Source organism: Siphateles boraxobius, unplaced genomic scaffold, assembly GCF_051911475.1.
Source record: "Siphateles boraxobius isolate OS27281-9 unplaced genomic scaffold, OSU_SipBor_1 5, whole genome shotgun sequence".
NCBI lineage: Eukaryota > Metazoa > Chordata > Actinopteri > Cypriniformes > Leuciscidae > Siphateles > Siphateles boraxobius.
In genome coordinates this window covers 25,000,212-25,026,297 of record NW_027509141.1, presented here as the reverse complement: position 1 = coordinate 25,026,297, position 26,086 = coordinate 25,000,212, and the positions used below count along the sequence as shown (strand labels likewise).

At 36.8% G+C, this 26,086-nt stretch overlaps 1 protein-coding gene across 5 annotated transcripts in view; it reads left to right on the top strand.

The window, feature by feature from the left end:
• Positions 1–26,086, top strand: part of kaznb (kazrin, periplakin interacting protein b) — a 154,551-nt gene that overhangs the window by 60,170 nt on the left and 68,295 nt on the right. For all 5 annotated transcript variants that reach the window (XR_013194892.1, XR_013194891.1, XM_077203539.1 and 2 more), the window contains exon 4: positions 14,683–14,890. Coding sequence is in view for 3 of the 5 variants with exons in the window: in XM_077203539.1 (XP_077059654.1) it covers positions 14,683–14,890 (208 nt within the window). In the remaining 2 variants the exon portion in view is untranslated. The remainder of the gene's footprint in view (positions 1–14,682; positions 14,891–26,086) is intronic.

The window sequence follows — 26,086 nt, the reverse complement described above, 5'->3', positions numbered from 1 at the left end:
CAGAGATCTGATCTCACCGTCGCCGAGTCCGTCTGGGATTACATGAAGAAACAGAAAAAACTGAGACGGACTAAATCCAGTAGAACTGTGACGACGTCTCCAAGACGCTTGAAGAAACCTGCTTTCTAAGATACATGACTGTGAAAAGTGTTAAAATGCTGTAAATTGAGGATGCTTTCAAAAATAATGTTATAAATAGATTTTATTTATCAATTCACTTCTATTAACTAAATTAAATCAATATTCGGTGTGACCACCCTTTGTGTTTAAAACAGCTTTTGTCCAGGTACACCTGCACATAGTTTTTCAGGTAGATTTGCAGGCAGGTTTCTCAGTTCTTCTGGATTTAGTCTGTCTCAGTTTTTTCTGTTTCTTCATGCAATCCCAGACGGACTCGATGAAGGTGAGATCAGATCTCCTCGTGGAGCATACCAGCTGTTGTCAGACTCCTTGTGCATACAAAAATTTCACTGGATTATTACAATTAATGGCTAAATAATTGTTTGGAAATGTAAACTGTTATTTCCTACTGAAACACTACTGCAAAAGATATGAATAACTGGCTTAAAACCCTTTCTTTGGGGCGAAAATACTAGCGTGTATAAGACTTTTGCACAGTACTGTATATGTCAATATGGAAATTGATATTAAACATTCAACATTGATAATAATAAGAAATGTTTTGACCGGTTGTGTGTGTGTGTGTGTGTGTGTGTGTGTGTGTGTGTGTGTGTGTGTGTGTGTGTGTGTGTGTGTGTGTGTGTGTGTGTGTGTGTGTGTGTGTGTGTGCGCGTCTCAAAATGGGATAATTATATGTGACGATCCTTAGCACAAAAACAAGCACTACAAACCTTGCTAACATTATAACTGGTCCTGAGGGAAAAATGTGATAATTAAAAGGAAAAATGTATGCTCTGTCAGACAACTTGATGCCCTTGACTTAATAACTTCACTTGAAGTGACACGTCACGGTGAGATGAATATTATTCCTCATGCCTGAAAGGAAAAGTTTGTTCACAGGCACTTTTTCTTCTTTTTAGGCTCAGTTACCTCTTGAGTTTCATCCAGCATGTTTTCATGAGTCAATAAACATTCCAGTGACCACTGACTTCACAGACTTCACCTGTGTTTCTTTAGACATGCCTTGCAGTATTATGTAAGTAATAAAGCCTTCAGCCGCCCTCTCCCTTGCCTCCGTGTTAGAGCACACTGAGCCGGTCTCTTTGAGCGAGGGCTGTAATTGCATCCGCTCAAAGAGTGAGGAAATCAATTAGACATCACAGGCGGTGCTAAGGGGGCAGCGCTGACATGCACCGTCTGTGTCAACACCGTCGCATTCCCCCTTCACGGCTCGCACCGCCATGTGCCACACATCAGTTACTGTCAGTGTTAAACGGCAGCGTCCGTCGGGCTCCGAGCCAGTGATTGGTGGGAGGGAGCCACAACAAAGAGACCAAAACACAATCCTGATTCACACAGAATTTGGAGTTATGACAACGTGTCCTCCCTCGAGGGCCTGGTGAGGGTATAATGAGAGCAGAAGGCCAGTAGGGGGCAGGGGAGAGAGAGGGAATGTGATGTCGAAGAGGAGAGAATACGGCAAAAAGAATTAAGGCTGCAGCACTGGGCTACTCCCCCAGTTTCACTCACAGCTGCAGGTCCACATTAGCTTTAGCTGCATTGCAGCCTTTTTCAGGTACACGTGAATTACCTCATTGTGCTCCTAGTGCAAAAACTGCAGGGAGTTTTTAAGTGCTACCAAGCATATAAAAGCCGTTGTTACAGTCAATATAAAGAATGATATTATGGGATTAGTGAACACTGTTTTACAGTGGTTGCAAGGCAGCACAGTATTGATATTACTCAAACATTCAAATTACAGATTACCTTTTACATCTATCTATCTATCTATCTATCTATCTATCTATCTATCTATCTATCTATCTATCTATCTATCTATCTATCTATCTATCTATCTATCTGTCTGTCTGTCTGTCTGTCTGTCTGTCTGTCTGTCTGTCTGTCTGTCTGTCTGTCTGTCTGTCTGTCTGTCTGTCTGTCTCCATCCGTCCGTCCGTCTCCATCCATCCAGCCATCAAAACTTTACAGTTATGGCTTTTTGTATTGCATTTGTATTTCTTACAATTCAGTTTAATTATACCTCCTTTTTTCCATTTCAAATGGTAAATCTCAACCCTGTTTGCCTCTATCCAGTATCAATTCAAATTCAGGAATTGAAAATGTAATTGGAACTTGAAAGACATTCTCATCTCAGTTCTGAATGGCACTCAACCTTATGTATTTTCCTGATATATTGTACTATTTTTGTTTTTCACATATTTATGTAATAAATTCTCACTCTACCGAAACAAGACATCCACTGAGTGTAATGACAATGAAATCTAATGCAGCATTTAATTTAAACAGAACCAAAGCCTCAAGCCTGAGCTTACCTAAAACTATAACAGAGAAAAGAACAGAGAATTATTTGCTATCATGCAAGCACTGGCATTTCCTCCAGGAAATGCAAATCTAGTTTAACTGTAATAAACTCAATTTTCCTTCCCTATGAACTCGGCCCTAATGCAGTGCTTGCAATAGTCACATGTCATGCACTCTAGCCCTCTCATTCATTGATCTTTTTGTATGCGTCGTTTGCTGTGAGCACAAGTGAGCAGTAATGGGGCTATTTATTCACATGCCTAAATCGGAAAAGCAATACTTTACAGAGGTAATGATTAGATCATCATTGCAATGGGGGACATGAGCGTTCTCATTTCTCTAAATCATTACCCACAAATCCCTTTGAACGCACACATTCCATTCATGCCCTGTTCACCGCCGCTGCTTGCAAAACAATCTCATCGCTTCATAATCAAAATCACATTATTCAAATTTCTGAATGTCGCAGTGGCCACAGGCCAAACCAGAAATCAAACAGATTTTGAACCATAAATGAGTTTTATTCATGCTCGCACTGCCCGCAGCAGCAGTATTAAAAGTTTTGAAAGCCCATCCTTTTCAATCCATTCACTCTTTGTTTAAAAAACTTTTTGTGTGTTAAGAACAAACTGAATGAGAGCGTTGAGACCTGCCTGTCTAACTGTCTCTGTCAGAAAAGGGCAATTACTCGCAGCAGTGGCAGTAATAGCCATCTACTCTTGCTTAGACCTGACATTGAGAGAATAATGCCAGCAAGTCAGTCGTCTTTAAATCTCCCTAGCCATCATAGCGTCATTATACTGTACCAGTCACCTGCATCTTATCTCCGGCTAGAGCCCAGCTATCGTCTGATTATATTTAAGTGGCGTGCCATGAATCTAAGCTTGTGTCCTCTGACAGAAAATTCCTGCCCACATTCCAAATTCAGAGTCAAGCTCGCCAACAGGTTCAAGGGAGAGAAAACGTTTCTTTCTTGTCACTCCTTTTTCAAACCTCCCAGCCAAGACTTATCGTAATCCCCATCAGAGCCCTTAGCATCTCAACACCGCGACTCTGAGCGTGTGTTATCAGGGGATGGAGGAGCCGCGCCACTGTGTGAGGGTATTAGGCCGCTATATCTAGAACGCTGGTGGAAGCAGGAAGTAGCACTGGAGTTGAACGTTGGAGCGGATGGTTCTATTGGTTGAGCTCTGGGCAGACATGGATTGTTATCTTACTGTCAGACTCCCAGCCCTTATCTAAGTCAACATAGCCTGGCTTAATTTACGCTGGGTTTATCTGTGATTGAGCTAAAGTTGCCTTGCTAGGACCTAGGGGCTACATTTGATGAATCAATGGGTTTGTGATGTTGTTTTCTTGTGATATGGATCAGCTCCCTGCTGAAAAGATCAGCAGAACTGATCACCAGCATATGTTGTGTTTTGGTTGCTGGTGTGTTGTGCCCCTATATTCGCCTAGCCAGCTTTTTTGATTCTTGCTTAATGTCCGGTCTACCTCGCAGCTCATTCTGGCCAAAAATCGCTCACGTTGACAATCCGACATGCAAAACGATCAGACAGAGTTCAGTCCTGTTTAGTTACCAGTTATCTGAGATAATTGTGAGGATAAGATTGCATTGTCATGAGAAAAAAGTATTTAAATAACTACAGGGCACAAGAGACTGGCTAGAGAGAATATAACAATAAAAATAGCAGAAATGTGACTTCTTTATCAGATTTTCTGTATAAATACTGCAGTTGAAAAAGTTTGTTTTATTAAATGTTTTTGACAAAAAGTCTCTAATGCTCACCAAGCTACATTTATCTGAACAAAACAGTAAAAACAACTGTGAAGTATTATTACAATTGAAAATAACTGTTTCTTATTTTAATATATTGTAAAAGTTAATTTCCTCCTGTGTACCAAAACTGAATTTTCAGCATCATTACTCCAGTCTTCAGTGTCACATGATCCTTCAGAAATCATTCTGATATGCTGATTTAGTGCTAAAAACATTACTTATCATTATAAATGTTAAACCATTGTGCTGCTTAATATTTTTATGAAAACAATGGTATACATTGTTCTCCAGGTCTCACTGATGAATGAAAAGTTCAAAAGAAGAGCATTCATTTAAATTCTTCGTAACATTATATGTGTCTTTACTGTTACTTTGATCAATAATGCATCCTTGCTGAATAACACATAATACACAAAAATGCACATAATATGCACATAAATGCATATATACATACTATTTTATTCACACACACACACACACACACACACACACACACACACACACACACACGCGCGCGCACACACGCACGCATGCACGCGCACACACACACACTATAGTGAATGACTTGTCTGTACATTTTGTACTTGTACATTTGAGGCCACTAATCTGGCAAAATTTGCCAACTCCCTGAAGTTTAAGACTATTCTTGCCAGGTCTCTTAACTAACTTAACTAGCAAGACATTACTATGCTGGTGAACAGCTTCACTATAGGTTAAACTAGCTAGACCAAAATATACATTCGATTGTAGTGCAAAGATCATTGGTAACACTTTACAATACGGGTGCACTAATAAGCATTAATTCATACTTAACTAATGCACAGATAATCATGAGTTAATGTATGACTCATGAAGAACTAAACCATTATTTAATTATTACTTCATCAGCAACTAATAAAGAGTCTATATAACTAATAGATTAAGTAATAAATGAATTGCTATTAATTAAACGTGTCATCCATGTATTAATTCCTTAATAATAATATTATTATAATATTAATAATATTTTTTAACTAATAGTGAGTGTAAATTAATGTGTTAATTACCACAATTAGTCAAAGCTATGCACTTCAACTTCCAGTTGTCTGCTTTAATTAATTATTAGCTAATGATCTGCAAATCTATCATTATGTTATGACTTTAATTGTTGAGGCACATGACTATTAACTAATCGTTAAGTAATATGTCATTATGGTTATGGGTTTTGTCATCCCCACTTATTATATTTTACACTTATATTTTTGTCTGTGGGGCAGTTGCACATGCATGAATGTAATGTCAGAGAGTGTTTGAAGGATGGGTAAGTTGGGCCGCACACAAATATCAGCACACCAGAATCTGAAATACTGACGCTGTTACACCGTGTTTAAACTGGACGAGACCATTACAGCTGTTTACACTGGGCATGACAGACCATTGCAAGTCCATTTGTCCTTCATAACAGAAGTAGCGCAAGAGCTCGGAGTACGTCAGAAATAGAGTAAGGCATCAGTTTACTGTCGGGGTTTTGTTTTGTCGTGTAGCATTTTATCGCATCCAGTGTTGTATCACTGATTATAATGCGTTCTAGTGTCTTTGTCTGGTCTAGACACAGTGTTATGAAATAGCAGAGCTTGGCCGCATGTTCTCAGTGTTCTTCCTTTAAATCCTAGAGCTCAAGCTTAACCTGACACTCTCCTGTGCCATGAACTGTTGGATGCGGTGGTTCATCTGGCACAGTGGAATCCCGGTTGTAAAAGGCGGGAAATTGAAATCCATAGTGTGGATGTCAAAACCAAAATTACATATTACTTAACAATTAGTTAATAGTCATGTGCCTCAACAAGGAAAGTCATAACATAATGATAGATTTGCAAATCATTAGCTAATGATTAATTAAAGCAGACAACTGGAAGTTGAAGTGCATAGCTTTGACTAATTGTGGTAATTAACACATTAATTTACACTATTAGTTAATAAAATATGTTATTAAGGAATTAATACATGATGACATGTTTAATTAATAGCAATTCATGTATTACTTAATCTATTAATCATATAGACTCTTTATTAGTTGCTGATGCAGTAATAATTAATTAATGGTTTAGTTCTTCATGAGTCATACATTAACTCATGATTATCTGTGCATTAGTTAAGTATGAATTAATGCATATTAGTGCACACGTATTGTAAAGTGTTACCAGATCATTTTTAAATGTTCTCAAAATTCCGTTTATTATATAAGTTAATATGTTTTCTCTTTTTGTTGCCTGGGAGATGAACTTGTTTATTTCCATGGTGATGTGAAGTGTTGACGGTTAAACCAGCAGCAGAGCAGCAGCGTTTTAATGAGAAACAGCATGTTCCCAGTGAGGCTGTGCACGTGGTGTGCTGAGAGGTGTACGCTTGACTGGGTTCTTTGCCTAATTATTTGCACCTTAACTCTCTAACATTGTTTTTTTATAATTTACACATCTTTGTAGCTTTCACAGGAGCTCTTCGGAGACCTAATCTTGCCCTGTTGCTGCCTATTAATAGTGATGGATGTAGTAACTAGTTTGACTGATAAGTGGCAGGAGAGGGGACTGCAACAGGGCTGTGCCAGGCCCTCAGGTTCCTCCATTGTTCTATATTTGTTATTTTAGGAGTCAGCGTGTTCATTCAGCACAATAAGAGATGAAGAATGAGAGACCAGCTTCCGTCTGCCGCCCCCAGCGCTGCTCTGCGTCAATGCTCCTCTGTCCCTAACAGCCACCAAACCAAAGACCAACCGCAGCGCTCTGCCAGTCACAAACACACAAATGTGCTCCTGCGCGCACACACACAGAAATATGAACTCGCATCTGCCCAGCTATGACATTTACACACTCTCACTCAATGCACTAGCCTTTTCTTCATTTAGAGGTTTCTGTTCACTTTACTAAATGAGCTGAGCAGAGAACACATTGTTTTTTCTGCATGAGCTGGGAATGTTTCTCTCTATAATTACAGTTTAAGTGACTGCCATTCTTATATGAGTGATTGACTGCACAACATGCAATTTCAGAAACTTTTTAGTGACTTTAGAGAACTAATTACCAGAAGCTGTTTTGAAAGCACAAACATTTTAGTACATATTTGCTGCTTACTATATCTGTTATGAGACTTAGCCTATATAGTAGATATATAATTCTTAAGAATAAGAGTTCATAGATATATAATGAGCTGACTTCTCTCAGATGAACATTTTTAAAAAATTGTGTAAAATTTATATTGTAGATAGCTACATAGTTTCCACCTCAGAGTAAAAATTAAAAAGATAATTCTGACATAAAGTGTAAAATAATTCATAAAGTTGCAATTGTGAGATATAAAGTCTTAATTATAAGACAAAATGTGCAGTTGTGAGATATAAAGTCTCAATTTGGACATGTAAAGTCGCAATTGTCTTTTTATTTGTTTAAATTGGATTCCATATACAGTAGGTTGATGTTCTACAGTTCAAAAGTTTGGGGACAATAAGATCAGCAAGGATGGATTTAACTGACCAAAAGTAACAGTAAGGACTTTTATAATGTTACAAAAATATTTCTATTTAAAATAAATGCTGTTCTTTTGAGTTTTCTGTTAATCAAAGAATTAAAAAAAAATTAAACAAACTAAAAAAAAATCAATTTTAAGCATAGCGTCAGTTCTGGCAGGTCACATTAGTCAAGCTCGCGTCAGCTGACTCTCAACTGATCTACCGTACGTCTACCTATAGGAATACGACACCTATCACTGTATATACACCTATCATACTGTATATAAGCTCCTTCAGTATTATCAACAGCTATCCCGTTTCTCAGGAGCCAATTCCCTCCTCCATCCCCAGTCAGGATTTGGCCTTCTGAGTGCCCTTTAATCAGAATAAATTCTCGAATTATGTTGTACTTTAAAATCTTGAATTAAGGATATCTGCAATACATTCTGTTTAACATAAGGATGGTTGTTGCTGCTCTTCCTGCTCCTATCCATGCTAGGCTGCATGGATGTGCAGGGAATTCTTGCCCAGAACAGAACCATACCGCAAATCCAACTTAAAAAACAAACAAAAAAATATATATTTTTGCCAACCCCAAACTTTAAATGGTAGTTATGACCGTTGATATGAAATACTTTTGAGAAGTTGACGTTCTGCGGTGTGATGTGCTGTGCTGTACTCCATCAAACTATTTTAAAAACATTTTACTAATTATTTTATGATTATTTGTCCTTTTGAAAAATGTCACATTGCAGAACCATAAGGAGAAGAAAAACTGGAGAAGACAAATGCTACTTAAAAACGATGAAAAGAAAAAAGAAATTCATGATGCTGGTGAAAAAAGCTTTCATGTCAACTACCCTTCATTATATCATATCAGTTTTTTAATGGCCATTGATATAGTTCATTCATATAATTTCTTATATCTCCTAAAACCAACAAATCCTCATCATCTGGACCCTGTAGGAAAGAGTGAAAAAAAGTACATGAGCTCAGCGTGTTCTTCATCAACAATCTCAAGTCCTATAATCAGGAAATGATATTGCTCTTTCCTGTGGTTTTGGACACCCTGCTAGTGCATGGATTCAGTGTTGTAAGAGTCTGTGGGAAAAGCCCTTGACCTCACACATGCCTATGATCTCTCTGTACTCAGCCCTCTCACACCCACTCACACATACACATTGACACATGTGAGGAAACGGAGTTGGCAGCCGAAGGATTTTCACACAGTACCCTGATAAGAGCCTTTTAAAAAGTTGGCTGTGCTCACCAAACTCTCTCACTTTCTTTGATAGGAAAACAGCAAAGAGTCCAGTTTACCTGGCATGAGTCGATATTCAATTAACCAGTCCAGCCTCTCACTGTGGCCGTTTATCAATACCTTTTTTTAAGTGCACTTGCTTAATCACATGCTATTTACGGGTGCAACCAAATGAACAAATGAATAACAACTATTTGGAAAGATTTTCAGTAAAGAAGCAAACGGCCCACAAGAGGAAATGCGGCTAGGTCCTATCAGTGGATGTGCCAGCATTGAATAATCACCTGATGCCAGGTTTTTAATTAGTTAGGGTTAGTTTGTCATTACTATCACTTCGTGATAGTTTAGGGGTTTTGTGTGTGTGTTTCAGTTTAGATTTTTAAAAAACCTTTTTAGTGTTTTTAGGGCTGCCAATGTTAAAGCTACAATATGTAATTATTTAACCTCTAACCTCTTACAATAATAAAGGCGTAGGTTAATGACGCAGTGATAAGCTGAATGATGGGACTTGCTGTCAAGCTGATGGATCTAATAATGTTTATGGATGAGTGAAAACATTCATGTTTTTTAACATTACAGTGGTATGAAGCAGGTCGCGATTGGTAATAAGAGACAGATATCACACGCGAGTCCGGCGGATATAAAGGAATAAAGACATTTAATTCTACCGAACTACCCGCAAGTGCTGGATTATACTTACACAGGTCAGTTTATTAGACAAATTAAACTTGTAACGCAGCATTGTTTCACTTGGTCTAACGTTATACTATCACACTAAACAGCATTTAAATGTGTGTTGAAAGTTATAATGTTATTATATGTGTTAGTTCGTTTGCTATATGAAACTAGTAGTAAGCTAGATCAACATTAGAATAACATACTGATCATATTCTAACATTTCATCATGTTGAACTATATAACATTGATTTGTTTTATTTGCTCACCTGTCTAATAAAGTATGTGCAAGAGCAGTGTCACTGTTAAGTCGTGACTCGTGAAGCTCTGTCAAGTCCAAGTTAGTCGTGGACGTGGAGCTCTAGAAATCTCAAAAATGCCACACCGATATTGATCCTTATTTTAGTTCTGCTTTTTTGTCCCAAAGTCTGCTTGCCATGGTCTATAATGTTTGAACGAAACGAGAACAGCGTGCCGCTAAACGTTACGCACTAATCAGTTGTCAACGTCTGTCGCCATGGTTACGTCATGGTTATGGCAGTATGAGCGGAAACCGAGGATAACACGGATACTGCGTCGTTGACGGGCGACATTTTTTTCCGGGATGGCCAATTATTTAAAATTGGAATTACTCTGAAATAAAAAATCTTTGGAGACTTTTAGGATATTGTAAGTACACAACTGCAGGAAATTATCACACTGTGCAAGTGATTTTTGGATATTTTATTACAAAATGCTTACATATTGTACCTTTAACATGTTTTTTGATATAATTATATATAAAAAAAACACATTTGAGTTTCATGTGAATTTATTTAGCAAACGCCTAATTTGACATTTAAAATCTTTCATTCTGTTCTGTTCAGACAAGCATACGAACGCACACAGCAATCCTGTAGCCAAACTCGCATTAAGCAATACAGTAGATGATGGAGAAAGAACTTCTTAATTAATTTATTATTGTTTACTTTTTTTAAATCCAGATGGGTTTTTATATAAAAAGGAAAGTCGTTTGTTGTCTTTGAATTAAAATAGCACTGATTTAGTACACATTTGGCTAATTACATGTCTAGTATTAAGGGATAAAAGGAGTATAGGGAAAACAATTTATAATGTGAAAAGTAAGTGACCTACTTATACATCTTCAAAAAGCACATATAGCCCTAGTTCTGTGAACAATTGAAACAGAAGTGTCTTGTAGTATTATCAATGTCTTTACTGTCACTTTTGATAAACTTAATGCATCCTTGCTAATGTTATGAAAGAAGTCTCTTTTGCTCACTAAGGCTTCATTTATTTGATCCAAAAACAGCAATATTGTGAAATATTTTTTACAATTTAAAATAACCGTTTTCTATGTAAATATATTTAAAAATGTATTTTTTTCTGTGATCAATGCTGAATTTTCAGTATCAATACTCCAGTCTTCAGTCACATGATCCTTCAGAAATCATTCTAATATGCTGATTTGTTGCTCAAGACACATTTATTATTATTATTATCAATGTTGAAAGTACTTGTGTAAAATTTCTTTTCAGGATTTTTTGATGAACAGAAAGTTCACAAGAACAGCATTTACCTGAAATAGAAATGCTTTTGCAACATAATAAATGTTTATACTTGTCACTTTTGATCAATTTAATGTATCCTTGCTCAATAAAAGTATTAATTTCTTTCATTTCTTTCCAAAAAAAAAACCTCTTACTGACCCCAAACTTTTGAACGGTAGTGATAATGTTACAAAAGCTTTCTATTTCAGATAAATGCTGTTCTTTTGAACTTTCTATTCATCAAAAAATCCTGAAAAAAAAATTGTACACAGCTGTTTTCAACATTGATAATAATTCTAATTATTTCTTGAGCATCAAATCATCATATTAGAATTATTTCTGAAGGATCATGTGACACTGAAGACTGAAGTAATGATACTGAAAATTCAGCTTTGCCAACACAGAAATAAGTTGCATTTTAAAATATATTCAAATAGAAAACGATTATTTTTAATTGTAAAAAATATTTCACAATATTACTGTTTTTGCTGTAATTTCGGATCAAATAATTGAAGCCTTGGTGAGCAGAAGTGACTTCTTTTAAAAGATTAAAACATCTTACCGTTCTAATAATTTTGGCCACCACTGTATATATATATATATATGTATATATATATATATATTTTTTTTTTTCTGTCACATCGTAGTATACTTGATAGTGAAATGCTTTTGACTGTGTTCTTGCCAATCAGATCTTTCATGATGTCATATCTCTTGCTATAGTATCAGCCAATGTACTTTTTCCACTTATGATGTGACATCATGAACAACCTGATGTTAATGTGTGTAGACTATTTGTGATCCAAACCTCCCAGTTCTGAGGGTTTTCTTATTTGAAAGCACCCTTGGTTGCAGAGCTCACTCTGTTTGGTAAGCAGCTTGAGCATATTCTTGGCAAAAGGCAGGTGACAACAACAGAGCCTAGGGAAAGGCCTTGTTGTAAAAGCCATGGAACAACTGTTACATGTCCAGTTCCTGCCCTTTTTCTTTTCCCACTGACATTCAGCATTGTTCACTCCAGGTCCTTTGTGTGGCCTGGTGTGTTCCAGTCAATGGAGGTGACTTTTAATACGACTGAGATCTTTTCTCTGTCTTCTGCGGAATGGAAAAGCCACAGAATATGAAACACATTGGACTAGATTTTCCCAAAAATGTTCCTCTTTCTTTCTCTCTCCACCACTCCTTCTCGTTCTCTTTCTAACTCTCTTGCTCTTTTATGTTGTGTGTCTATAGTGGTTTCGGGGCTGGGATTTGAAAACAAAGCCCTGCCTCACTGCCTTTTTCAGCTACAGCCTAAATCTCGGCATGAATGATGTTAGCAAAGCAGATGTGGCGCTCTTTCAGTTAATTTCTGATGGAAATCAATCAGTCTGCCTACTGAAAACTTTGTGACTTCATAGCTTTACATTTGAGCCATCTTTAAATTATGAGCAAGATGGATGCAAATGAAAATCCACAGACAGCAAAAACTTATTTGCTGAGAAAAAAAATCTTTGTTTTCATATTTTAATAGTTGCTTTTAGTGTGGATTATAATGTTGTTCCCCTTTCATTTCTGGCATCGCTTCCAGTGAATACCAATGAGGAACGCGTCAGTCAGACTGTTGAAATGATAGGTTTTTGCTGTGATGGTTCACCAGGTTTGCTTCTCTTACTCACGCACCCCATCAATTTGCTCTAGGAATTTAGTGATTTTGCTCATTTTCAGCCAATGTTTTGCTTGGGGAATATAAAAGCCACGCTGTTAAAAGCTGGTGTTGATTATAGTCATAAGCAAGGGTTAAATTTGACTGGATGTGCCTCTAATCGGTAGGCATTCACCTAGATTGGCTCTGTTTATTTTTAAATTAAATAAATGCTTGAAATAGCTTGATTGACGAGCACATATCAAACGTTTTACTATTTCCTATTTTTATTTATCGGATAATATAATCTGCCAAATGCATAAATATATATATATATAAGTATTAAGTATATATAAGTATTTACCCCATTATTACCCCAGTAAATGCAGTAATTGATATAATGAAGACCTTGAATGCAATGCTAGTCACTTTAGATAAAAGCATTCTGTCAATGCATAAAAACAACAACATATATATATATTATTTTCATTATTTATTTATCGTTATTTTACCCTAATTAATGCATGAATTGATATGATGTAGACCTTGAAAGCAATGTAAGTATTTTGGATAATTTTAATTTATAAATTTTGGGCATCTGCCCAAATTTATAAAAATAAAAAATTCAGTTAATGCATTAATTGGTATGATATAAATGGTATGGATAATCTACCAAATTCATTCATTCATTCATTTGTTTGTTTATTCATTTATTCAATCATTCATTCATTTATAAAACAGATTAGCAGATTTTATGGCTCCCTCAACACCTGTTCAAAAGGTTATAAATTCAGGATAGATGATGGGTCAATTAAGGTTATGGATGATCTCGATGTCCATCCCAATGTAACAAAGGCTCACTGAACAGCATAGGAGCTTCTTTGATTCCTATACTTAAATTACATACAGATTTTTCAATCGCTTGTGTAAGACTTCTGGGAAAGGGTAAATCCTTTTGGGTCTGCATCTGAAGACCAGAGAGGTTTTTTAAAAATCAGCCCCAAACTTTTGACCCTGCAAGGAGATTGATTGCTTTCAGTGTAATTCTCTTCACTTCCTGCGTGCAGGGGGCCGGACTAATAGCTGTCCCTCGTGTCCAGCACAGAGGTCTGCCTGGTTCCTCTCGACCCACCCCCATCCGCAACCTCAAGAGTGGTGGAGCGTTTCCCAGGGACAAAAGAATGAATATGTAATGAAGAGAAAGGGAAAGGGGTGGGAGTGTGTTTGTCCGAGAGAATAGATGTATCCAGCTTGACAAGTGTTTGTCAAGGGATCAAGGAAGTGCGAGAAAGTCTTGTCTCGTCTTCCACATCGGCAAAATAAGAACGGTTACTTACTTGTTACAAACCAATACAAACAGGGAAGCTCTCCGAGGCGAAGCCTGCAGTTTACAGAGTTTCAGAAACATCGCACTTTAGCTCCCTCCTAGGTCTCCCCCAGAAATCTAGCACACATGGTACATTCCGTTTAAAAGAGAGCATGTCATCTTTCAATGCACTGTGTTCTCTCTGGAAGCAGCTGCTGGGAGCGCGGTTTTTCAGCAGGAACTCTTTCACTCCTCTACCCGCTGTTTCGTCTGTCCGTTGCGTTTTCTCACATGCTCTCTCTCTCTCCCTCTCTGTATCACACGCTCAGCTCTCTTTCACACACTAACAGAGGACAGGTAGTGATTAGGTCTTTTCTGCTGGGATAAGGAGGAGGGGAGTCTGACTTGGGATTTTTTTCCCTCTTCTCCAGCGCGTGTTTTGTTTGTGTGGTCTAAACTGTGGCAGCCGTGGAGAGATAAAGGGAGTCAGGGGACCCTTGGCTTGTTCTACCCCCTGACCGAGCCCTTGACACCATGCACCTCTGTGTGGATTTGCTTCTCAGGGCAAAATCCTGAAAATGATGGAGGACAACAAGCAGCTGGCTCAGCGGATCGATGGGGCCATTCAGTCGGCCAGCCAGGAGGTGACCAACCTGCGCTCCGAGCTCTCCGCGACCAGCCGCAGACTGGCCGAGTTGGGGGCATGCAACCCCGTCGGCCTGGAGAACAATCAGCAGAACCACCATCACCACCATCACCACCACCTCCACGGTAAGACATGTGTCAAGTTTTGCTTGGTCTGTGAGCTGCACTTGTTACTGTTGAGAATAGTTCATTTTTAAGGGTTTGTGGTTGGGAATGAGCTTTTGTTGAGAGAAGAAAGTAAAGAGGGGAGGACGGGGGCAGCCGATCTCGTTCTTCACTGCCTCGTCCCGTTTCCCTGGTAGCCGGTGGGACGGCTTTCCAACGCAGCTGTGACATATCAGGCAGAGAGAGGCCAGAGAGAGAGAGAAGAAAAATGAAAGCTAGCATTGGATTCGACTGTCGTCATAACTCCTGTCTCTGACTGATTCGCAGGGAATAACATGAAACACGTGGTTCAGGTCTGATACTAAAACTTAGTTGAAAGGTAAAGTGTGTCTTTTTTATAATGTTAAAATACTAGTTTCTAGCTTTTAGACAACTGTAAGACAAACATTGGTAGGATGATTTGAGCATCTCGACAGGCCCAACACAGCAATGTTGGCTTAACTGATGCCATGAGATTTAGCTGGAAATGTTTGTCAACCAGTGTCAGACAGGATAGTGTTTAAAACTGCCATTCTCCCACACATTTCCATGTTAAAGTGATATTTCAGCAAAAAGGAAAGTTCTGTCATCTTTTCCTCAACTATATGTCATTCCAAACCTGTATGACTTTCTTTCATCTACAAAAGAATGAAAAAGAAGATTTTTGAAGAATCTTGATAACCAAACAGTTTTGGGGACCATTGACTTCCATTGTATGCGTGGGCAAAAAAAATATCTATTTTCATGTTTATAAAGGAACATCATATGGTTGTATGTAAATGATGACAAATTGTTAATTTTTGGGTGAACTGTAATGTTAAGTCGAGATTAAAATCTCGGTATAATCGTCAAAAGTGCTTGATGATATCACACATGACCCGTGCTTGTCAAAAACTTGACAGCAAGGTTCCTTTTAACATTGTTAGTTCATGAAACCTAACCAATGAACAGTATTTTTACAGCATTTATTAAAAATTTCACAAAAGTTTTTAAAATGTCAAGTTGTATAAATCAATATACACTACCATTCAAATTTTGGGATCGGTAAGATGTTTTAACACGTTTTTGAAAGAAGTCTCTTATGCTCGCCAAGCCTGCATTTATTTAATCAAAAATACATTAAAAACTTTTTTTTATATTTCAAAGTATTATTGCAATTTAAAATAACTGTTTTCTACTTCAATTTATTTTAAAATGTCATTTATTCTTTTGGGAAAGCTGAATTTTCAGCATCATTACTGCAGTCTTCAGTGTCACATGATACTTCAGAAATCATTCTAATATGCTGATTTGCTACTCAAGATATTTTTATTTCTTAATATTTTTGTTGAAACCATTATAACATTTTTTTCAGGAGTTTTTTGCGAACATATTTTTATTGAAATTTACAACACATTTAACACAAGAACATAACATGCACTTAATACAAACATAACTTACTCAAATCCCTCCCCCTCCACATTAACCCAGGCGTAAAAATAAATAATAAATAACAATTCCTTAAACATACAGTGCTTTATATCACATGTTCCTGTTCAGCATTAATCATATACTACAACTTCACACATCTATAGCCTCTTCAATATCTCCTTCTTTAACAAATCTCAAGAACATCTCCCAAATTTTGTAAAATTCAGAAGACTTCCCCTTGATCACATATGTAAGCTTTTCAAGGGCCAAACTTGATATCAAGTTTTTCAGCCAATGTCCAAGGGAAGGACAACTTATTCTTACTTTCAGGGGTTTTTTTTTATGAATAGAGCAGAATTTTTTTTTAAATAGAAATATTTTGTAACATTATAAATGTTTTTACTTTCAATTTAAGTTTGAAAAAATGCTGAATAAAAAAATATAAATTGCTTCTAACAAAAAAATACTAATGAACCTAAACTTTTAAATGGTAGTTTCATGTGTTATAAAAGAGCATGAATTAATAATGAACAATAGTATTTTTACAATAGTAGCCTAGATTAATAATTGTTCATGTTGTAAAAGTATGTCACCAAATGCATCCTATTGCAATTGTTACCAAAACTACCCTGAATGTGGGTTAATTTATCATTGTGTGTTGTGACTCATCTTTTTTACTGGTTATCTCAACTTTCACTTCATGTTCTCTGAAAGGAAGTTAGGTGTGGCGAGATCCGTCCGGTTCTGTTGTACAGATTTCATAGCCCAAGGCAGTTTTTAATTCAGGCTAGAGGTCATGTTAAGCGGCTCGGACAGTGTCTGTGTGTGTGTGGCGAGGACCAGTGTATTGATATTGTGTCAGGTTGATGATGTTATAGGGGTTAAAGCATGCAGGGCAGCCCAGCTGTGGGCGACATTCCCCCCCGGTGGGCTTCTGCAGGCTGAGACTCTTTCAGATGGAGCGAAAGTAATAGAAACTGTGTGTTTGAACAGGTGTCATTAGCGGGACCCTTCTAAATGAATGAGATTGTATGAACAGCACAGCTTCCCCCCTCTCTCTCTCTTTTCACATGGGTTTAAGGCATCTCACTGCAGTGAACCCACATTCCTCCTTACCAGAGCACTGATGTAATGCTTCTCCCTCTCTCTCTCTCTCTCTCTCTCTCTCTCTCTCTCTCTCGCTCTCTCTCTCTCTCTCTCTCTCTCTCTCTCTCTCTCTCTCTCTCTCTCTCTCTCTCTCTCTCTCTCTCTCTCTGTCAGTCAGGTGACTGTTTACATGGGAGAGCCGGAGGCTGAGCAGGCAGAATGTAATCAGATACACATTCCTCTGTCCTGCCGTACGTGGGAGTTTCTCTCATAGTTTAAACACAAAGCCGGCCCCCTCCCGTTTCAAAAAACAGCATTCCTCTAATCAGGGCTTCTGGTTCATTTGTGTTCTGCTCACATCCTTCCGTCGTTATCGAGCCAAAGGCTGAGGGCCACGAAAAGTCATGTTTGTTGTAGGGCCGGATTTGGATTGGGTTCAATTTCATCTTACTTTTTTTTCTTTTTTCTTTTGGTGAAGAAGTATTTTTCAACTATCTTGACCTTTTTTCGAGCCACAACAGCATTTATTGCGGCTAATAACTGTTTTCACTTTGTTACAAACACTCAAAATGTTTACCTCATGTTGCAGGCGGACACACTCTGAATATAAAGTTGAAAGCAGGCCGGTGTTTAATGGACTATGACAGCCTAATGGAGAGATGTGGCATCCAGTTGTACTTCTGCTCTCCTCCATCTTTACATGACAAGTGAAGTTAATGTGATGACAGGATATGAAGAAGAAAACTATATTTAGGCGGGTTAGCCACCACAGTGTTGTGGGGTGTAATATTATTATAATAGATTTATATGATTTTGTGATTCTAAAAGTTTCAAGAGCTGCATGTTCTCCATTAAAAACAATAGTGATTGATTCTGTTTACATTATGATTATATGCTTTTTGAAACATTTCAATTCATTATAAACATTAATAACATAAATTTTTATAACAATATTACATATAAAAGTATTATATAATATTTGATATTAATAATATGCAGCCCCCTTGGAAGTTTCCAGAGGCCTCCTGGTTGAGAACTACTGTTCTAGTCCTAGATAGGACACGTCTTTAGGGTTTTACTGTTACCCTTGCCTTTATCATCCAATTAGATTACAAAAAGCTTGCTTCTCCTGAAGACACACAATTCGAGGTATAATTAGCATAAATGGTGTAGGACAAGTTATGTGACAGTGTGATACTTAGGTTTGTTGAAATCCCTAATCATAACAATGATACTTTTTCCTTTACTTTTCTTAGCACCACTAACAAGGCAAAAATTAAATCAATACACTGCCTTTTTTCTTTATGAGGATGTGATTAGGCTTATCAGATTGCGATTACAGACTCGTGTTCAATCATCTGATGAACTTAAACTGATACATCTGGCTCTGATGACTGATATGAGATCCTGAAGGAATTACATGTATGCCCTAATGAAAAAAACCTATACCAAAATGCATTTAAAATATATTTATTTCATACTATACTATAATTACTATACTACTTTTTGTATAATACAAATCCATGAACATATTTACTGACATAATGCTTGAGGCTTACTGATATAAATATTATAATAAAACATTGAGTACTACTTTACTGCACAATGCACATTTCTTAACATTAAGCCTAAAATGTGTTTTAATATAAATCTCAGTAAGGATAGAATGATCTCTGTATAATATCAGTCTTTAGATGCAACATTTTTATAGTCTACCTAAAGTATACTTGCAATAGTTCCACTTAAGCACAATCATATATACTTAAGTATATCTTTAGTTGGACTTCAGCACTATTTTTGGATAACTAAAGTACAAAATTAGTTGTTCCAATTTAGCAGATTTTAAGTATATCAGTTTAGTATACCAAAAGTACAATTGCAGGGTATTTATTCAAATACATGTTGGTATTTTTATTTTTCCACTATGGGTTAACATGTAGATTTACATGTATCTCCAAAATGTATAATCACCTATAAAAAATTAAATCTCCACAAATGATCTTGTATTTTGTAATGTCCTGATGGCCATGTTATCCAGCATGATTTGAAATGATCCAACAAACATCTGCTTCATTAAAAGCAAGAACATCCAGACTTTTATATAAGGAATTTACATGCTAAACGTCATGGATGAGAGTTTGATTAGTGACCTAGTGTTAGGATTGAGTGAAGGACAGGTGGGGAAAATGAGCTAATAATCAGGTAAAAAGATGAGTGGGGCTAGACAATCAACAGGAGAGCACATGGCACAAGGGAAACACACATGACAAGCCATGTGCTCACACCAAACATGTAGAACACAAGTAAAACAAATCATAAGACATGTGCTCACACAAAACATCAGAGCTCTGTCACAAAACCAAGAAATAAATTAGACAGAAGTGACAGAACCCTGACACCTAGAAGTAGTTCAGAATCATATTTAATTTGTTATAATTTGTATATAGTCCTAACACACTGTTTGTTTCATTTTTAATTACATATTTAATATTAATATAAAATATTTATTATTATTTTTTTTTCTATGTGGTTTCAGATTTTTGGACCCCACTGTATAAAGGCCTGTTCACACCAAGAACAATAACTATAATAAAAATTATATTAGCATCCATTTCAACATATATGGATCTCATGTTCAATAAACAGAACATTGTCGTTCTGCCACTTTAAATGCTCAAGCTCTTTAAAGTCGGGTGGATTCTGATTGGCTGTCAGTGTTTTTTTTTTATTGTTCATTAGCTGGAAAAACTCATTCTGAAAGTGATTTCAACAGTATTGTTTCTTTGTGCCATGATAGTTATTGCTGAGGTATGGACTTTTGAACGATTATTAAAATAAATATTTATATATAAAGTTTATAGTTATCTTCCTGGGTGTGAATGGCCCTTAAAACCAACCACTGTTGTGCTAAGTGGAGAGGTTTCATCTTATCTGCATTACCTTTTGCATATTATGAATATTTTCTACCTAGTCAAGGGCAGACACATCTTTCAGGTTTTGCATAATTCAGAGCCATATGGATAATGTCTCTGCATTGTCATCAATTTGCTTGGTCCAACAGTTTATTGGCCATAGTATGTTAAACTTTGTTTCATAAATAAATGGACTGTATTACCATAATCAGATATACATCCAGTCTCAGGAGGGAAAAATAAATCTACACACAATATATATTTGCTGATCTTTTAAAATGGAAAATGGTTCCCTAAAAATCAATACCGCTAAGCACAATACATTATTCACAATTTCGGCTAGTTGGTGCTCAGGTGTCAAATCTACATGAAAAAGTGAGGTATCACACTTAGTTGACTTTCTCGCTTGGTGAGCTCAAACAGATTAAAATGTGCTTTTAAACGCAAGCAATTGGATGTGAAAAGTGTGAAACTGAAAAGTAGGCCTAGCAGAGCTCTTTGCTCACAGCTCACGCTGAGAGAGACGTCCGCGAAACTCTGCGTCCCTAGAGACGAACACTTGCACGACAAATGAGGAAATGTCTAATGCAATGACATCTGCACACGCTTGAATGCCTGATGGAAAGTCTAAGGTTGCAAATTGGCCAAGTCACTATTAAGTAATGCTTGAGAGGTGCGATCTCAATGTCATATCATGCCAAAGATGTGAGAGAAGTTGATGTGAGGCAGTGAAAGGATGTGAAAGTATTATAAAAGTGGTCCGTACTACTCCTGCCCTATATTTTGAGTATTTTTTAAACAGCTAGGTGTAAGTGTAAGTCTAAGACGACTTCCATATTGGCCAGCGCAACTGTAGTAAACCTTTAAAACAGAGTACAGATTGAAAGACATACTTATAAAAGAAAGTTAGTGAGAAAAAAGAAAAAAGCTCTTTAGCAAATCGATGGGCCATTTCTCAGCGACTGACAGACGGTGTGAATGTACCCCTGGCAATACGTATGGCATGAGAAAGCTGCATGCCTCCTTTGCTGTGGTCCATAGACCAGAACAAGCAGTAAACACGATCATCAAAGAAGTCGAGCCAAACAAATCCACAATGTGGTCTTAATCGGACATATTTACTGGTACTTATTTATTTATATCTAGCTAAATTCTAAATTCTTGCTAAAGTCTCTATATATTATCTGAGATTTGTAATTATTATATTTTATTATTTGTAATCTAAGATTATACATTATTGTTCAAAAGGTCAGCAAAATTTATTATTTTAAAGACATTTATAATGTTAGAACAGAGATCACTTTCAACAAAAATATTAAGCAGCACAACTGTTTTCAACAATATTACATAACCACCAAATCAGCATATTAGAATGATTTCTGAAGAATCTTGTGACACTGAAGACCGTAGTTATGATGCTGAAAATTCGCCATTTCAGAAATAAGTTACAATTTAAAATGTATTAAAATAAAAAAGTTATTTTAAATTGTAATAATATTCCACAGTATAACTATTTTTACTGTATTTATGATCAAATAAATACAGCCTTAATGAGCATAAGATAATTTTTTTAAAGCATTCAAAAATCTTACCGACCACAAACTTTTTAATGGTAATGTGTATAATAATGTAATCTGAGATTTTAGTGTGTTTTCTACACAACCATTCTTTCACTCTCCCACTGCATTTGTATTTAATTTGTTTCTTTCCATGTGTATACAGTATACTAATGTATTTCAGATATAAAGCAGAGGCAACTAAATTGTAATTGGTTGATTTTAAACAAACTCGTTTTATCATGGCAGTTTTTTTGGCCCGAATCAGCTTCATTGTGAACTGTGAACCAAATCTTATTCTTCTCTTTAAAGGTCTGGCTATGTGATGTTAACTTCATTTAAACTAGCCCAAACATGCTATAAGTAACATGTAAACATCTAAACTACAAATATTAAGTAGGTCATGGCAATTTATGTTTTTACATTACTTTAGCTCATCAAAATCATTTAAGCAATTTCATGTTATACAAGTGTCAACTCAATTTTTAAGTCAGTTTAAGTTTAAATTACTTGTAAAACCAAGTTTATTATACTTAAAAATTCAAGGCAGAAACTGAATTAAGTTTTTAAGTTAAAATAGGTGTAAATTATTTTTTTACAGTGCCTGTCTCTCTTCTGAGCTGTGCTTAATAGAGTAACACTCATAATTGTACTTTTCCTCTGCCAGGTTGACACAAAGCAATCTAACAAGCTAACACTAAATTTAAACTGATGAAAAAGATTGTGACAAGCCATTATGAGTATAATCAGATGCCAGTGCTGCCAGCATCAGTGGCAGTAGCCGGAGGCAGTAGGCAGGGTGTTAAGGAGCCTGCGGTGGAGCTTATGGCTTTGCAGTGCCCTTGTGATTTATGCCAACACTAGTGGGACTCGCACAAGCCAGCATGCTAAACCCCCCGCAACCCTGAGAAAGTGATAAGCAGAGAGAAATGCGACAGTGAACTCAATAAAACGCCCGCAGACGGAGGTGATGTTTTAAATTGCTTTTAAATCAGCCTTTGGGAGGTGTTGCACCTCGCTGATTTTGTGGGATTTTATTTTATCTGAATTTTTGAGGATTTGTCGGAAAGGTTAAGCAATGCTTGCTGGGTGTTTGGAACCCAGGGATGTGTCTTTTCTTCCCTGTAGTTTTCTTCTCAGGTTTCTCTTGTTCGTTGTTACATATGTCCTTTTTTCATAGACAAGGTGATGGTGCTGGTTCAAGAACTTGAGACTGTTCTGTTTCCACCTCCAAAAAGATGGCTCTGGGCCAACTCCATACCAATGTTACTGTAGTTCCCATACATTTGGATTAATGTATTTTCATGACTCAGTCATTCATGAATACTGTTATTTTTTTAGATAATATATGGACATTTACAAAGCACACTTTCTTGCCAATAAAACATTTTAGAGCTGAGCATAATTAGAAAATGTTATATTCAATATAGAATACTTAAGGATGTTTTGGAGGGGATGTTTCCCCCCAAAAAATAAAATAAACTTCTGTCATCTTTTACTCACCATAATGATGTTCCAAATCTGTATGACTTTCTTTCTTATGAAGAACAAAAAGGAATATTTCAGATGTTTTTGTCAATATAATAAAAGTCAGTGGTGGCCAAAACCACATTGACTTAATAAAAATAAAAAATAAAAACTTTTTTCAACATATCCCCTTTTGTGTTCTTCAAATGAAAGTCAGTATAGATTTGGAAGGTCATGATTGTGAGTAAATGATGACATAATTTTGGGTGAAATGTCCCTATAAAATAAATTTCCATAACTTCTTAACGTTACAAAATAGATCACAGTTTCAACAAAGTATTAAGCAGCACAACTGTTTTCAACTCTGATATTAATCATAAGAAATCTATCTTGAGTACCAAATCAGCATATTAGAATGATTTCTGAAGTATCGTGTGACACTAAAGACTGCAGTAATGATGCTGAAAATTCAGCTTTGCATCAGAGAAGTAAATATAAAATATTTCCAAATAGAAAACAGTTATAATAAATTGTAGTAATATTTCACTATATTACTGTTATTTTGATCAAATTAAAGCAGCCTTGGTGAGCATAAGCGACTTTCTTTCAAAAACATTAGAAAATCTGTCCACAAACTTTTGAATGGTTGTGTATGTTTCGAGACCGTAATGTTCCATGTTTGTTTGTGGAAAGGTTGTGTAGTAACATCATCAGTTCATGCAGGCCCTTGGTTCATCGTTCACCTCTCAAGTCATCGGAGATACGGCCTGGTTCTCAGCGAGCTCTACAGATCTCCTGGCATGGGAACCTGAACTATTTGGGTGGAAAAAGCATTAATACTAGCTGTGTGTTTGCTCTAGTTAGCTGCACCAGTACACTTGAGACGGATTACAGTACAGAGCCTTGTTTCCAAAGAAGAGGGAGTATCTCTTTCGCCTTATTCGCCCCATGGGATCTCCCACTTTTCCTGTCAGCTCCTAGAGAATGGGGAGATTTCTCTCTCCCCTTCCGTCTTTTCCTTCTCCTCCCGTCTCCAAACCGCAGCGTGGCCTCCCTGAACCACGCCCTGTCTGTGACCAATGCAATGTGAGGTGAACTGTGTCCAAACAATAGCCTTAAGGCAGGACCTCGCCACATGGGATGGGCAAATAATCTAGAAAACATGCACACACATTTTTCTCTGGAGACTTTATTACCAGCCGTGAGCTTAGGCACATTTTGAGAAGGAAAAATTCAGTTTGCCCTTTCAGAGGAGTAGTTATAGATCACTCCTCCAGATATCTCCCGAATCCACACACTTCTCCCAGGAGGAAAACCATTCCAGGAATTACTAATTGTCCATTTCAGTGGTAAAATTGGGCTAAAATAAATCATTCCTTATGCGGATGTGACCTTGATTAACCTTAGCAGCTCAAGGCAATTTAAATTTACAGCTTTTTTCCCAGTCATTCGTTGTTGTTCACTCATATTTAATTCATTGTTTTGGACAGCCATCACTCAGATTGTCAAAGGGTTAAAAATCGCAAAAACATTTTAAGAGCAGTCGGCATGAATCCATAAACCTTTTATGAGCGATTGCTAGAAACCAGGGGTTGTGCTGCAATTAATCATTGTTTGTCACTGTGATGGACGTGGCTGTAAAACTTTTGTTATGGTCTCATTTTACCTGTTATATTTGTTTTAAATTACTCTCATAGAAGTATGCCATACCATTTGTTGGATAACACTTAAGTTTACTCCAATTCTCACTATTAAGTTGGTTATTAGCATACATATTACTAGGATATTGGCTGTTTATTAGTTCTTATTAGCACATATTAATGCCTTATTCTGCATGATCATATTCTGCATCCTTAATCCTACCCAATAACCAATCATAACAACTACATTAATAAATATTAATTAGGAGTTTATTAAGGCAAAAGTCGTATTTAATAGTTAGTTAATCGTGAGAATTGGACCCTAAACTATAGTGTTACCCATTTGGTTATATAGATTAGCTAGAAACTTAACAAAAAGGTCCCTTATGGCTGACTTTGCAAAATATAGGCTAGTTTATGATTTTTTTTTTAACATATTAAATCAATCAACAGAAAAATTTAGGCCTAATTTGAGACTGCAGATGTCTAAACCATTGCATCAGTATTACTTTTATTCAAAATTATTGAACCTCAAAGCTTGCCTAATTTTTATTTCAAGGTCATGCATTTTCTTTTCCATCGCTTTTACGTAACTATATACATACAGTATATTTATGGGTTAGGTTTTTTTTGTTATAAATAACAAATAATTGCGTGCGTCTGGGCCAAAAAGTTGCGCTTGAACACACCCCAGAGACTACAGCCAACGATCAATTAGCATCACTTTCGCTGCTCTTCTCGTGAACTGGTTCGCTAAGCTGAATAGCCAATCAGAGTGATCTGTCTCACCTACTGCCTGATGCGTATTCAACATGCTCAGTTGGCCAAAAAGCCGCTGACGAGGTCCAACTTGTGAGCTGACAGACTAAGTCTATTTAATGCGCCCTCTGTTGGTAACCCTTTGTATACTCATTCATGTTTGTTTTGATAGTCAGTATCGATTTTCTAACTCTCCTAAGCCGATAGCAGCGGGTGTTAATGTAGACAGCCCTGTCAATCACCTCAAGGCTCTCCACTGTCCCTTTGGGTGACTGCAGATGGCCCTGTCCTCCACGCAACTCAGATGCAGCTGGGTAAAATGGCCACAAAAATACTGCTTTGTGGTGG